The following is a 15,050-nucleotide window of genomic DNA, read 5'->3' as shown; positions in this document are numbered from 1 at the left end:
ATTATTACTACAATTTAGATGGGTTATTTTAGAAAGTTGTTGTTACCATACCAATTTTTACTAATGCCACAGCAATGCTTAATTTTTAATAATTTATATAAGTATTGGTGTGGCAATAGTAGCTCCTTTTTCAGAAATGTTATTATTTTGAGTGCTGATTTTTGAACTCAATCAACGACAAGATGATTCAAAAACTCACTGACGTGGCATATGACAAAGAATCGTAAATTTTGTCTTTCATGATACACAATCGACTTGACTGACCTGTCATCTGTAATTGTGTATCTCAAACAAAAAAAATCTACAATTCTTTGTGCATGACACATCGATGAATTTTTTAACCACATTCTCAGGTCGAGTTAAAAAATTATTGGTCTATTATTATTTTTTTTATAAAAGAACATATGCATGTGAAAAAATGAGTTTACTTATGAATGCTTTGACGGAGTAAGAAGAAATTTTTATAGTTTTAAATTTATTTTATTTTTATAAGAAAAGAAAGATAAAATGAAGGGTTAAATAGTAAAATAGCATATAGACTTTTAACACCGTGTGTGAAAGTAGGGGTGTCAATGGATAGTCGAAATCCGAATCCGAATTCGAATTCAAATTTGAAAAATCGGATATTATCCAAAAATTTTGGATATCGGATTCGGATTCGGATGTTATTTTAAAATTCGAATGAATTTCGGATACGAATTCGGATATTGCGAAATCCGATCGGATAATATCCGTTTCGATATAATATACATATTATGTATTCATGTTTTATACAAAACTTTTATCTGTATACATATATAAGTGTCGTGTATTCATATTATACAACAAAACATAACTTTTCAACCTTTATCTTCTCTCTCTCATGTCTCAACACACAAGAACCAGCAGCCATTAACGATCTGTGAGGGGGGTTTCGACTGTGAGTTCCATACCCATCTTCTTCTCCGGCCGGCGACATCCAGGTACACATTTTCTCTCTCTCTCTCGCCTCTTGTTAAATCCGACTGACGGACCATAACCATCGTCTTCTCCGACCGACGAGCTTCCAAAGATACTCTCTCTCTCTCTTACACACACACACACACACAAAATAAAACCCCATTTTATCCGATTTGAAGACTGGAATTGTTAGAAGATTAAAAAAAAAAAATTGAAAATCGATTTGTTTTTTTTTACAGATTGAGAATGAGGGATATTATCGGATATCCGATATATTTTTCGAATTCGGATTCGAATGTTTGTTAGTGATATCCGATCGGATTCGGATATAGTACTATCCAATCGGATACCTATCCGTTGACAGCCCTATGTGAAAGGGAGGTAAGTGAAATTATCAAAATCTTAGGAGGTGATTGTGGAATTATAGAAAATCACAGGGGGTCAGTATTGCTTGCTCTCCAAGCCAGAACCTTCCATGTTTCGTTCATATAAAGACTAAAGTTGTGTCCACTTCAGGAAAAGCGATATCTTTAGTCATTCTCCGTTTCAGTTGAGGTAAGTTTACTGGAAATGATATATCTGTTAATCTCGTATTTGTTCGTTTTGTTTCGGCCTTGCCATGAATTCCTGAAATCTAGACAGAAACCCTAGTTATCCTTTATGAAAATCTCTTATTTTTCTTTTCTTTTTTACTGTTATTTATTTATTTTTTCTCCCTGTTTTGGACACTCCTGCTTGTATGATGAAAATCATTTTCGAATAAAAAATATTCATTGAATCTCTCTCTCTGATTTTTGATTCGTGAATTAAAAAATCCTGCGAATTTCGAATTTAATTCTTATGAAACGATCTGGTTCAATTTAATCTGGTTTAAAAACAATCACTGTGATTAGATTATTATTATTATTATTAATTCATTAATGATTTTCTTATTTGTATGTTACATCTCTACTCATTAGTTTTGTTTCCTGCAACTGCCCCAATTGTTTCTTGCTAATGAACTAACATGTGGATTAGTTGAGATATCATAGTTAAAATGTTGCCTGAACGAATATCGATTATATATATACTTCTCTGTGAAAGAGAAATCCTGTTAATAGTATAGGTTATGTTTTGAAAGTTCTATTGGCTTTGACCTTTGACCTTTGGGTTTTGTTGGTTTGTGTTTGATGGAAGTTTCGAGGAAATTCGAGCTATCAGGTTTTGTAATTGTAAGTAGAGTTATTTCCTATTAGGTGTCATATTTGAAAAGGTGAAATTTTATCTAAGTTGTTTTACAACCATGGTTTTAAATCTCGTCCGATACGTCTTGGTATCATCCACCAACGAGATGGATTGATAAGTCAAACGTATCGGATGAGATTTAAAACCATGGTTCACTTGTCTCATTCTTGAACGAGACGACTCAAACGTATCGGAAAACTTGTCTGAGATGACTTGGTCTCGTTCATGGACGAGACAAGACGTCAAAACAAGTTTTAAATCCATGTTTACAACATGTTTGAATGTTGTTTTGATATCTCCATGTTTGACAAAATGCCTAGAAAAACAAAATAGTGTAACATGTATTAGTCTATAGGCATGTCATCAGTTTCAGAACACAAGAGGGTATCTCTTTCAAATAGTACTTAAAAAATAGACCAATCATGATATGTGAAAGTATGTAGGTATTTGTAGTTAGGAAACCTATAAGCTTATTCACCTTCCATTTCTGCTGTACATGGGTTATAATTAATCTTAAATTTGTTATAAGACCATCATTGAAGTCATCGAACTTCATGCACATGTGGATGATGAAATTGTCTTCCAAGATCATATGTAGACTTCTAAGTAAGAGAGAACAAGATTTGATATCTTTAGGATGTGTTCCTGAACACCTACAAGTTACTAGAAATGTGCATATTAGCATTGAATGATATCAACCCACCATGAATTACATGTTGCATCAACTAAATTAGATTTCAAGTAAACTAAAGTAAGATTACCTCACTTATCAAAAAAAAAAAGTAAGATTACCTCCCATCTTTCTCAGTCAATTCTTATATTTTTGATAATCCTCTATTCCTCTTTCATGTTTCCCTGCCAACCACTATATCAAACTAAACTTCAATTCTTGTAAATACCTCTCAACATGTACGGTCCTGCTCTTTATTTTTTTTCATTTTTTATTTGATAAATGAGAAATTTTTATTGATATATTTCTTTTCAGAGTCTAGTAATAAATATATTTTGTTGGTCAACTTTTTTTTTCCCTCCTACTTTGTAGAGCCTACTTAGTTGATTACCTCAAATTTTAATGTTGAAAACTTAAATAGTTGAGACAATGTTATATGAAGGGTCTGAGGTGCCATTTGTTAACACGACAAGAAGTCATTATTCATGAAGGATACAATTTTATGTATATGTATGCTGGTCATATTAAATGACTAGGGTTTGCATCCTCACATGAAGCAAATAATATGTTGAAGGGAGGTGAAAACAAGTGCAGGTTGAACCTTGATGTCAGTTTAGACTATCAAGAGCAAGGTATCAGATTTTGTGGAAGATTCAGTGGTTGTTGAAGGATGGGTGGTCATATATATATATATATATATATATATATATATATATATGGGTCGCGTTATTACGACCCCCTTTGCGACACACCTTTTTGTCTTATATGGGCAAAAATGTTTGGAATGGGCTGATTTTTTGTGAGGATGATCTCTATGGTGAGGAGATCATCCTGGCAAAAAATCATCCCATTCCAAAACTTCTAGACCGTCCGATTTTTGTTGAAAAATTATAGACCGTCCAATTTTTGTAAATCAATTTTGATGGGGTTAGAAGTTTTGGAATGGGATGATTTTTTGCCAGGATGATTCCCTCATCACAGAGATCATCCTCACAAAAAATCAGCCCATTCCAAACATTTTTGCCCATATAAGACAAAAAGGTGTGTCGCAAAGGGGGTCGTAATGGGGGTCGTAATAACCCGACCCTATATATATAGGTAGCATGTCTGTTTAACTATTACTGTTAATGAATCTTGAAGGCCAGAATAAATTAGAAAGCCTGTTGCTTCCGTAGTAGAACTAAGAAATGTTGGCGCATGTTAGACCAAATCATGTTGAGTTATTCAATGGCTATTTGCACTGCTTTCATTTTTTAATAAAAATATATAGGTTTTTATGTATAACTATTTGGATTAGTTTGATCTTCTTAGCAAAATTCAAGGATGGGAACTGGAGTGGGACTTCTTGAGGCTTTCAGGTTGATATATATATGGAGAAAACTAGCCATTTCCATCATTTTGTTATTTGTTTTGTTTGGTGGTGGAGATGCTGTGACCAATTATAGAGCTCTTTATTTTTTGACGGCGAAACAGAAACATTATCAATTTGGTACACTTGAGCTTAAGTTTCAGTCCATACGTCAACTGAAGATTGAAGATGTGGTTGTGAGCACAACACAGTCTGGATCAAGAGCTGATACAAATCGATCTTGACTCAGACAAGTTGCTGCCACATTTATGGTAATATCGAAACAAATTCGTATTAGTAATAGTATATTCATAAATGCTTCTGGAGTACTATGTGATAGACACATACCAATCAAACTAAAAGGAAGATTTTGAGCTGAATTTTGAGCAGTCAAGAAACATCATGTTCATACATTAAGCGTAGCAGAGATGATTATGTTGAGATGGATGAGTAGAAAGACTACGAAAGATAAATTTAGAAACTTGCTCATTCAAGGAAATGTAGGAGTGGCTCCAACATGCGATAAACTAAGAGGGCGAATTGGCTGAGTTGAGTTTCCTTTTTAGATGGGAGCTTGTTGTTAGAGGGTGATTGTTGTGGGTTTGGGAGATGGTTGTGTTGCGCTTGTATTTTTTTTTACTTTTCTTCTTGTTCTCCTTGTTTGTCTTCCGTTTGTTTTTCTTCTTCGAGGATTCCTTGTCCTCATTTAATAAAATTTTGGTTATCCAAAAAAAAGAAACAAAGAATTGGCTGAGTTGGTTTGAGCATGTTCAACAAAGTTCAATTACAGCCTTAATTACAAGAAATATTCAAGTTGAAGGTCTTTTAAGAGTGAGAGGAAGACCCAAATGAACATGGCATTGATAGTAAAAGAAAATACGAACTTACTCTCAATAACGAAAGACTTGGTTTTGGACAGTCATAAACATAGACAACTCAGATAAAATTTGTACCTTTGAAACCAAGTGATTTCTATTGCTGATAATACTTAAAAAAGATGATGCTTTTCTTAAGAAGAAATATTTATTTTTGCTGGAGATGGGCAGGGGCTTCTCACATAGGTATTTTAGTAGGTTGCATTATGGCTTCCCTACTTTCAGTCATGTTCCCGAATAAGGTCACTACTGTAGGACTCGACAAGATCAAGGGAGACTGTAAGTCCACTAGAAAGATCAAGGAAGACTGTAAGTTGGCCAGAATAGAGACAGACTTGACATTTTTATTTTAGCATGGAGAGACTCCTGTGGTTCCTAAATTTTTTGACAGGATGTCTTTGGCCATAAATTGCAGTTTTGGTTTGCTTTGAATTGTGTGATTTTTTGTGTTTGACATATTCTTTCGTTGGTAAGAATCAACTGTAATATGTTTTGAGGTCGAAATAAGGTTTCCATTTTAGGTTTTGAGTGCAATGCGTTGTTATAATATTAATTTCTACATTACTTTGACACACCATTTTATCAAAACATCTGTGTTACACTTGATGTAGATTTATAAAAATAGAGTCATGTCAGAGAAAAAAAAAAAAAGTAACTTCAACTACATCTTGTTAATCGTTGCATTTGTGTTAATTATACAATAATTGGAACACTTTTTAGATCTTCCAGGCACTATATGCTAGAGATAATATGGGATCCCCCCACCCAGAAAAAATGAAAAAAAAGAAATAAAAATGTAGAAGGTAGCAAGCACATCGATCTACCTCAATAGTTCTATCTAACCATTCCAGCATTTGTTTTGGGGCTTTGAGGATCTTCCATGATGTAGACTAGTTTGTTTCCTTCTTATGCCTGCAGATAATTTTTATTTTTTTGGTTCGTAGACTACATTTCTTGCTGGTTGGCATGGCCAGAAGTTGTTATCTAATGTTGTATTTATGAATTTTTATTGAAGATCGGCTTTTGAGGACATTTTTGCTAGTGTGCCAACCCACTATTCATTAAGCAACGTAACTAATAATTTAAACATAGTTGTCCTAGAGAATGCCATACCCTTCTATGCCTTGCAGTTAACCTAACAGTGTATATAATAAAGCATTATTGCATAAATACTTATTCAACTCAGTGTCATGAATGACATGTTTCACATAAGAAGGGTGGCCATGGCCCAATCATTCATTGATCCTTCGTATGAGATCTTGTTACGAAGTAAACCCACATGACTTAACTTTAAAATCCTGTCCAGCACATTCTTTTAGATAGTGTAGTGAAGGCAAATGATCCACAAGCAAGTCAACTGTCTAATCATTATCGTGAAACTAACCTGATTTATTTTTACCTCCTAAATCACTTATTTTGTGTTGAAATTGGGGATTTTTTAAAATAATTGTATTGTGTTGTTGTTAAGTAGATGTTATGGATTCCATGAAGTTTGCTGAATAATGAGTTAAACTTTTTTCTCTTTTATGTTGGTAAGGTGATAAGTTTCATACCAGGTGTTAACCAGAAATGGAGTCTCAGAAAAGTGTACAAGAACCACCACCACCTCCATCCTCTACCACCCCTTCACTCAGCACTTCTTGTCGAAAGAAGAAATCAGATGATGCCAATTTCTTGGCCGATATAAGGGATCACATTGATGAGTTCATTAATGCTTCAATGGATGAACACAAAACTTGCTTTAAAAAGACTATTCAAAAGGTTAGTGACTAATTAGTCTTGTGTCCAACAAAATAAGATGAAGGGATGGATTGATATGTGAAATTCTTTCATAAAAATGTGGTGTATATGCATGTGTTGCTGACAGAAACTTGGTGCATTTCAGATGTTTGGAATGTCAAAGATCGTTGCAGAGAGGAGTTCAAGTACTGCTAAAGAAGTTGAAAGTTCTCTTTCAAGTGCCAAAGAAGTTGAAAGTTCTCTGCCACTACGAACATCTGTTGTTGACTAGAATATCTTGCTTGTTTCTTTTGATCGATTAAACTTGAGTATTAGTGCTCCAGGATTTATACAAGGACAGATGGATTCTTGTAGATGTCTTTAGATTTCATTAACAATTTCCTTTTTTTTTTTTTTGTATGCTTGCAAAAGACTTAGTGGTATATAAGGTTACAATATCACAGAGTGGCAGCTGTTTATATGCGAAACCAGCATACATCTTGTTTTGTTATGTCAGTCTTAATAAATGTTTAATTTTCATTTAGAGTTCTCATGGATTTTTATTTGATTGCTCATATTCTGTTGTAATGTGTTTTCTGCTGTAGTCTTTGGAGAAGAGTAACTCTATTTGAAGTGGCAACAAGGCACCATTTTTCCAAATTTTAAAAACTTAATTGGAGCCATGAACCCTTAAAGGACTGAGGTATCATTTGGGTTAACATAGTTGTATTCTTTTAACCAACTTTGCGAACTAACGTCTCCATGGAAATCATGGTCACCAAAATCATTATATTCAAACAATACTAGTTATATTAAAACATTGCCTTAAATGAACCGTTCAAATGAGAGAGAGAGAGAGAGAGAGAGAGAGAGAGAGAGAGAGAGAGGTCATGTTTGAAAATTCCTACCGAGTGAAAAATTAGAAACAATGGGTTTCTCGTAGGCCAATGTTAAAGGCGCCCACAACAATTTAGCTGGGGTGCCAACGTATTTTTCAAACATCTGAATATTTGCTTAATTGGGGGCCTGATTTGGGCAACCTCACTTTTTTAAGAAAAATTGGCTAGTGTCCATAGGACTTTGTCAACATGGCTTTAATGGCGTCGACAGGATCCTATCGTCACTTTCTAAAAAACTTTCCCCATGTCGACAGGACCCTGTCTACGTACAGTTGGTTTTTTTTTTTTTTTTTAATTTCTTAATTTTTATTTATTTTTTGCTAGTGTCCACAGGGTCTTGTCATCATAACCTTAATGGTGTCAATAGGATCCTTACGGCACTGCCTAAAAAACCTTGGTGCCTGTGTGATTGTGGGTGCCCTTGCTAAACTTGATAAGTCGAAAATAAAACTTGGGTGCTGCAACTAAATATATGGGCAGTCTAAACACAGCCGTTCTTTTATTTTGAAACAAAAGGTGATTTAGACCTAGGTCTTATTCTAAATGCCCTCCTCCTCATCTTCAACCTCTGCTCGAAAACCCCTTGATCCCTCTCTCCCAAGTGTTCTTTAACTTGGTTATTACCTTAGTTTTCAACCTTAAGATTCTATCTTCTTCAATCTTCAAACCTCAAGAATAAGATAATGATTTTTGGAGAATTAAAATGATGGATATTTGGGTAAAAAAATCAAGGGCTTTTACAAAAACATTATGAATTATGGATCGAAGAAGAGGTTGAATAGGTCAAATATAGCTTATCCTAGGCTAAACTCATCTTCAATTTAAGATTCTATCTCCTCTTGAGAATTGTGATACAGTCTTTGGAGACTTAGAATGGTGGATTTTTTTATACAAAAATCAAGGATTTTCTACAAGACATTGAATATGTTAAAGATATATACGAGATTGAATACGTTAAAGATATTTTATCCTATAAGTTAATAGCTTGATGATTACAGATTTTGTGAGAGAAAAAAAAAAAAAGCATAGGGCTTTGATTAGAGGTTTAAGAAAAGAGTACTTAGGCCATTTTCTATTAGTCTTTTTGACTAAACCTAGATAAGGGGGTGTGTTATCAATTTGAAAATACAAGGTGCTACCACTAATATTTATCAAAATATGAAGGGGTATGTTTAAACCACCCTAAAATAAATCCTAAACATAAAAGGAGGTATGTTTATTTTCATCAAACTTGTGTATGTTGACTTATTTTGGGAAGAAAAATAAGGATAACTTTATAATTTTGAAAAGGTCATTAATGTGGATTTGTCCTTTCTCCCGTCATAATACTCTTTTCTTTCTTTTTTTCTAGTAGCCGGGGTAGTCATATAGTCAGGGTCGGGCTGTATCTGAACTTTGCCATGTTCATAGACCATGGTCTTATCCAAGGACTAGTCCTAGGCACATGCAACGTCCACACATCACACACACCAGGTTAGTGAGGGTGCACCCTCACGGGTGGCCCATGGGGAGTTAATATTCATATTGAATATCAAATTCGTGACCTACAGGCATTAGCCGCTTATCGATCCGAAATTGCCATTGAGCTAACATATGTATGTAAATTTTTATAATTAAAAAAAATATTTAATAAGTATAATTTGTATCAAGAGTACTTACTCTAGTCTCATTGTAGTATTGCAAAAGGGTGGCTTGTGCTCTTTCATTTGAGTTATAAACATTAGTATTTATGTAAAGGTAGAATTATTTTATAAGTAATTTGAGATTTAAAAATAATAATTAAATAGATAGTCTCTTTGTAACATATATTGTAATTTAATGTAATACAGATACATTTTTTAAAGCATATATATTTGTCCTATAAGTATTTTAGCTTTTTGGTATTACAGGTGGCAATGGGTTGTGTTGGGTTTGGGTTGTGTTGAGGTAAGGATATTATGAAAATGTACCTGGCCCAAACCGGATCTATTTAATAATTGTATAAAAATTTAAATCCAAACAAAACATATTTATTAAATAGGTAATTTGAGCCGACCTATGTAACCCACTTAATAAAATTATAATCTTAAGAGGGAAAAAAAAAAAAGGTCCCATTTCTATCATCAAAAATAAAAAATCATACAAAACAAAGCTAAATCACATAACATAAACCAATATCCACAAACATACATGAATTATCATAAAACATAAACTAACCTTCACCACACAAAAATTTACCACAATGAAGAAATCGGAAAAGAAGAAAAGAAAACGTGTCGATAGCCTACTACAAAAACTACTTATCTCCACCTATGAATAAGAATGGTAAAAATCATAAGAGAAGATAAGCAAAGAGAAATTATGATACAAAGGCAGAAAAAGAGAGAAGTAGAGATACAAATGGAGACAAAGAGGTACCTATCAACTGTGACGTGTTGTTCTTCTTTTTCTCAAATTGCAGAGATGAATATGACAAGAGAGACTCATATGATTATAAAGAATTACAACCAAGAAAATAAGGATTAAAGATTTTTAGCATTCAAATTAATCTTTTAGAAATGATTTCTTAAACTACAAGTTTAACCCTTAATTATTTGATAGATATCTTAAACATCCTCTATATTTTTATTTTTATTTAGATATGTATTATGAAAATGTGTTAAAAAACGTCCTACGAAATTTAATTTGACAAAAAATAGGTTATTTTAAAAAAACTTTAAATAATTACTGACACTTGAGATACTTCTTATGTTTCATGATTTAAATGGATTTTATATGAGTTGGGTTGTACATGATTAACACGACACATTAATGATATGATAACTAAATGGGTTAAGCGGGTTGACGTCCCTAACTAGGGGTGGCAATGGGTTGTGTCGTGTTTATATTGTGTTGAGTTAAGGGTATTTTGAAAATTCACCCAATCCAAACCTAACTCATTTAATAATTGTGCCAAAAACTTAAACCTAAACCCAACACATTTATTAAATATGTAACTTGGTCCGACTCATGTAACCTCTTCAATAAAATTGGGTTACACTAAAATTATAATCTTAAGTGAAAAAAACCAGATTCCTTTTCCACTGCCAAAAATAAAATACCATTAGTAAAAATAAAGTTACACAACCATAAACCAATATTTACTAACATAAATTAAGTATTTTTCAATTTTTTTTTTAAGTTCTTAGAATTTTGTCCTCTACATCCCTGTGACATCAAATCATGTTTTTGGAAGTCACAAGGTATTGCAATTAGGAAACTTTCTTTACTAACTTAGTAAGAAAAATGTTTTCTTTCCCAAACTAAAAGCATATATATATATATATATATATATATATATTATAAAAAGGCCATGAAATTCTAGTTAAAAATGGGAAATTTTAAAAACCCTTGAATAATTCTTGATATTAGAGATACCTCCTATGTTTCATGAGTTAAAACGACATGCTAATGACATAATAACTATTCATGTCAAAACGGGTTAAGCAGGTTGACGTCTCTAACCAAGACACGACCCATTTAATAATCATGTTTAGACGGGTTAACGTTATTATGATCCAAACTCAATTAGGCTTGACTCAAACCTAAAAATTTTGTGTCGTTTTCACGAGTTGTATTAAGATTACCACTCTCATCCCTAACCTAGGCAAGATCCATTTAATATTAGGTTAGATGGATCAAATCGACTATGACCTAGACCAAATTAAGATTAACCCAAACTCATTACCTTCATATCATTTTTCGAGTCATAATCATGGGTAATGTTAAGGTTGGCATCCCTACTTAGTAGGTCCAAAAGAGTATGTCCTATTTTTTTCAGAATAATGCTTAATTAATATTAAAATGTATATCGTAGGGGGCATTTATGATGTGGATGTGTGTCAGAACCATAAATACTTTTCATTGAGATCTTATTATGGTTCTGACACACATCCATGTCAGAAATGTCTCTCACGATATACATTTCAATGTTACTCCGCACGACTCTTTTTTTTGGTTGAAATCCAAAAGAGTATGCCATTGGATATTTTTAGGAGAACAGGCAACAAATTTTGTTATTAGTGGATACGACAAATTATTTATACTTTGGAAGATATTTTAAAAGAATATGCCACGTAAATGAAATTTTAATAGGATGAATATCAAGCTTTTGATATTAATATAAATAAAAATATGTTCCAGCCACTTCTCTCCAAATACAACTCGTTGGGTATCCAAAACATCACATCACCGATGAACAATTTTGTTATTTAGTTTTAAAAGACATTATAGTACTACATGATAACATATATCTAATAATGAAGTTGAGTAGTAAACCTGCTTTACATAGTTGATATGAAAGAAGAATAATGATAAAATGAAGGCGTTAAAACATTTGTGGTCTGTATGTGGCAAGTGCACAGAACTGCAAATCTTTTTCTTTGGGATACACAAGGAAAAAAGATGTATAATTCTGTGCACTTGTCATGTACGGATCACATATGTTTTAGCACGTATCTTTATCACAGCTTGGGAAAGAATTTATTTATCATTATAGGGAGAGAAGGTGGTGGGTCTTATATGTGGAGTCCACACTAATTAATTCTTTTAAGTTATAAAAGTATCAATGCATCTTACATCCATATCTTATATCAACACATACTTATGTTAATTAAAATTTACATCTTAACATTCTCAATATCCTCACATCTAATTTTTTTTCTTTTCAAGAACAATTGACGGAAAAATCTTATCATTCTCTCATTCCCAAATTTTAGATTCTCAAATATACCCTTCTCTCTCTCTCTCTCATATTAAACCGATGTCCCTCTCTTTCTTGCCACTTTGAATCCAATATTAAATGCCGTTCAACCCTCTCTTTTCTCATATTAGCGTTAATAATTATTTTAACCTCATTGAATCGATTTTTTCTACTTTGAATCTATTAAGCTCAATCCTCTCCATTCTCTTTATCAACAACATATTAATGTGATCTCATCGAATTAGATTGCTTAAATTTGAAAAAAGAGGATATTGTTTGTGAGGTAGAATTTTACTTGTGACCCCCATAAACTCAAGAACCCTAATCAGTGAGTTTTGATGATTTGTCACGGATGAATCTTCTTTTGTTTTGTTGTTGCTCTAGACAATGATATTTTTCAAGGAGTCTCCAATGCTTAAATTAGTGCAACTCTAAGAGTAATCCTTATAAAAGAATCACCCTAATCATTGATTGTTTTTGGCTATTTATAGGATTTATATTTCTAATCCCAATTTGAGTCTCAAAACACAATTCTTATTTATTCGTCCCACAACCTCGAGAATTTGCATCTTTCCTTACCCAAGACATTTTTTGTTAATTAGACCTCATGTTTAGGAAGTTTACTTCATGCTTACTCTTTGGCAAAGTGCACTTACTATCCTTATACAGGTTTTCTTTCCGACATGACGAACATCGCCACTTACTACCACACTTTCCCTTCCTTGATTCATGTAATCTTATTTGAGAGTCGCTCTGCCCCCACTCGACATGGATCTCAAGTTGACATGTGTCCTATTAAGAATCAAAGATATTTTCACCTCCTAATACATTGTCGTAACTCTCCTCCTCATATATTTCATTTTAAATCACTTGTTCCTTTCTCCTACATTTTAAGTTTCGTGCATCACACATGCATTCCACTGATAGACAATAATTAGATTTGAAGTGGTAGAGAAGGTGGGGGTGGGGGGGAGTGTGAATCATTCATCTGATATTCGAAATGACTTGACTTTGCAAATGTCAGCTGAGTTTATAAAACTCGGTAGAGTCAATCGAGTCTAATATCTTCTTTTATAGAAAATAATAAAATTTTAATTATAACAACATCTACCAGTCCACCTTATAATAAGAAATTATAATTATTATTTGGATACAATTATGAATTCGTATAAGCTTTTAAATCAGTTTTCATTATTTGTCTAGTTGGATATGAGATGACTCAAGCAAGTCAACTCATTCTTAATGAGATGAAACATGACACCAATTTCCACTATTTGCCTCGTTTGGAATTTTTGTAGGTGATGTTTCTCAGTTTCTTATGAAAACTTGTCATCTTCAACCTCCCCAAAAATTCCATCTTGGTCTTGAGATTTGAACATTGAAAAGACAAAATTTCAAGGTTGAAAGGTAAAAATGTCATTGTATTCTATTGATAAATTTTTTGATTTGCTGATTTAATCGATTAGTCCCTTATTTAGAGAATTTTATAAAATAAAATAAAATTTCAAAAATTGAAGAATTTTGAGTCCAAAGGCATAATAGCTAAAACCTTTTTTATTATTATTGAATTTTAAGTAACTACTCATGTCAATGGGGTTTCCAATTACCCGATGTACCTAAAACTGGTTAATCGGTTTTGAGTCCATTATGAGAGATTTGATTAATTTTCGGGTCGGTTATGGATAGTAATTTTAAGGACCCATTAAAAATCGGGTCTCCATCGGGTACCCATTGAGTAAATGGGTTAATAGGGTTTTTTTTTTTTCAAATAAATTATTTAAGAAGATGTTTATATTTATTATTTAGTAATATAATTAATTAATAATAATTAATAATTATGAGGATATATTTTAATATTTATTATCTTCTCGAACAAATAACTTAATTCTAAGATCTCAACCCTTTCTATTTTCTAAACCTCTGTCCATGTTCCCTTCTCTCATTCTCAAGTTTCAATTTCAAAGAAGAATAGAATTGCACTCACATGCTTACCGATTATATTTTTCTCATCTTTAATCTTTTTAAAGATTAAAACACCCCATTCAAAGTTCAAAAAATACAAACAAATAGAAGAGTCTAACTAGCCTTACTAAGTTGGTAAGTATTTCACCCTTGCTAAGGGCCTTGGTCTCATCTTGTGACATAAAAAAAAAAAACATGATCCGGTGATTTAGTGTAAAGGACTTCTATGAACTATGAAAAAAAAAAAAAAAACATTTAAAAAAATTATTTTTCACTATCGAATTTTTAAAAAGCTTAGTGGAAGTTCAATGGTCGTCTATTCTCAATATATATATATATATATATATATATATATGGGTCCCATTCAACACCCTACGCTTTACCCTACATGTTTTGTCCTACATGAGTTAGAAGTTTTGGAATAAGTTGATTTTTGGTGAGGATGATTTATATATATATATATATATATATATATATATATATATATATATATATATATATATATATAGGGAAATGTTCAACACCTTACTCTTTACCCTACGCTTTACCAAATGTGTTTTGTCCTACATGGGTTAAAAGTTTTGGAATAGGCTAATTTTTGGTGAGGAGATCATCCTCACCAAAAATCAGCCCATTCCAAAATTTCTAGCCCCATGTTTACAAGTTGAAAAATTGTGGACTGTCCATTTTTAAT

At 32.5% G+C, this 15,050-nt stretch overlaps 1 protein-coding gene across 10 annotated transcripts; it reads left to right on the top strand.

Moving 5' to 3' along the window:
- Positions 1–810: 810 nt before the first annotated feature.
- LOC147407354 (uncharacterized) lies at positions 811–7,315 on the top strand. 10 transcript variants are annotated; one of them, XM_086435872.1, is made up of 5 exons: positions 812–962; positions 1,179–1,320; positions 1,456–1,494; positions 6,594–6,817; positions 6,942–7,315. In XM_086435872.1, the coding sequence occupies exons 4-5, from the start codon at positions 6,626–6,628 to the stop codon at positions 7,065–7,067; spliced, it is 318 nt and encodes a 105-aa protein (XP_086291998.1). In that variant the 5' UTR covers positions 812–962; positions 1,179–1,320; positions 1,456–1,494; positions 6,594–6,625; the 3' UTR covers positions 7,068–7,315. The 10 variants fall into 10 exon arrangements, with proteins under 10 accessions (XP_086291999.1, XP_086291998.1, XP_086291995.1 ...); XM_086435873.1 differs by having other exon boundaries at positions 811–962; positions 1,179–1,494; positions 6,613–6,817; XM_086435869.1 differs by having other exon boundaries at positions 1,179–1,494.
- The last annotated feature ends 7,735 nt before the right edge of the window (positions 7,316–15,050 follow it).

This window comes from Akebia trifoliata, chromosome 3, assembly GCF_017979445.1.
Source record: "Akebia trifoliata isolate Shusen 1 chromosome 3, ASM1797944v1, whole genome shotgun sequence".
NCBI lineage: Eukaryota > Viridiplantae > Streptophyta > Magnoliopsida > Ranunculales > Lardizabalaceae > Akebia > Akebia trifoliata.
This window is presented reverse-complemented; position numbering and strand designations above follow the sequence as displayed.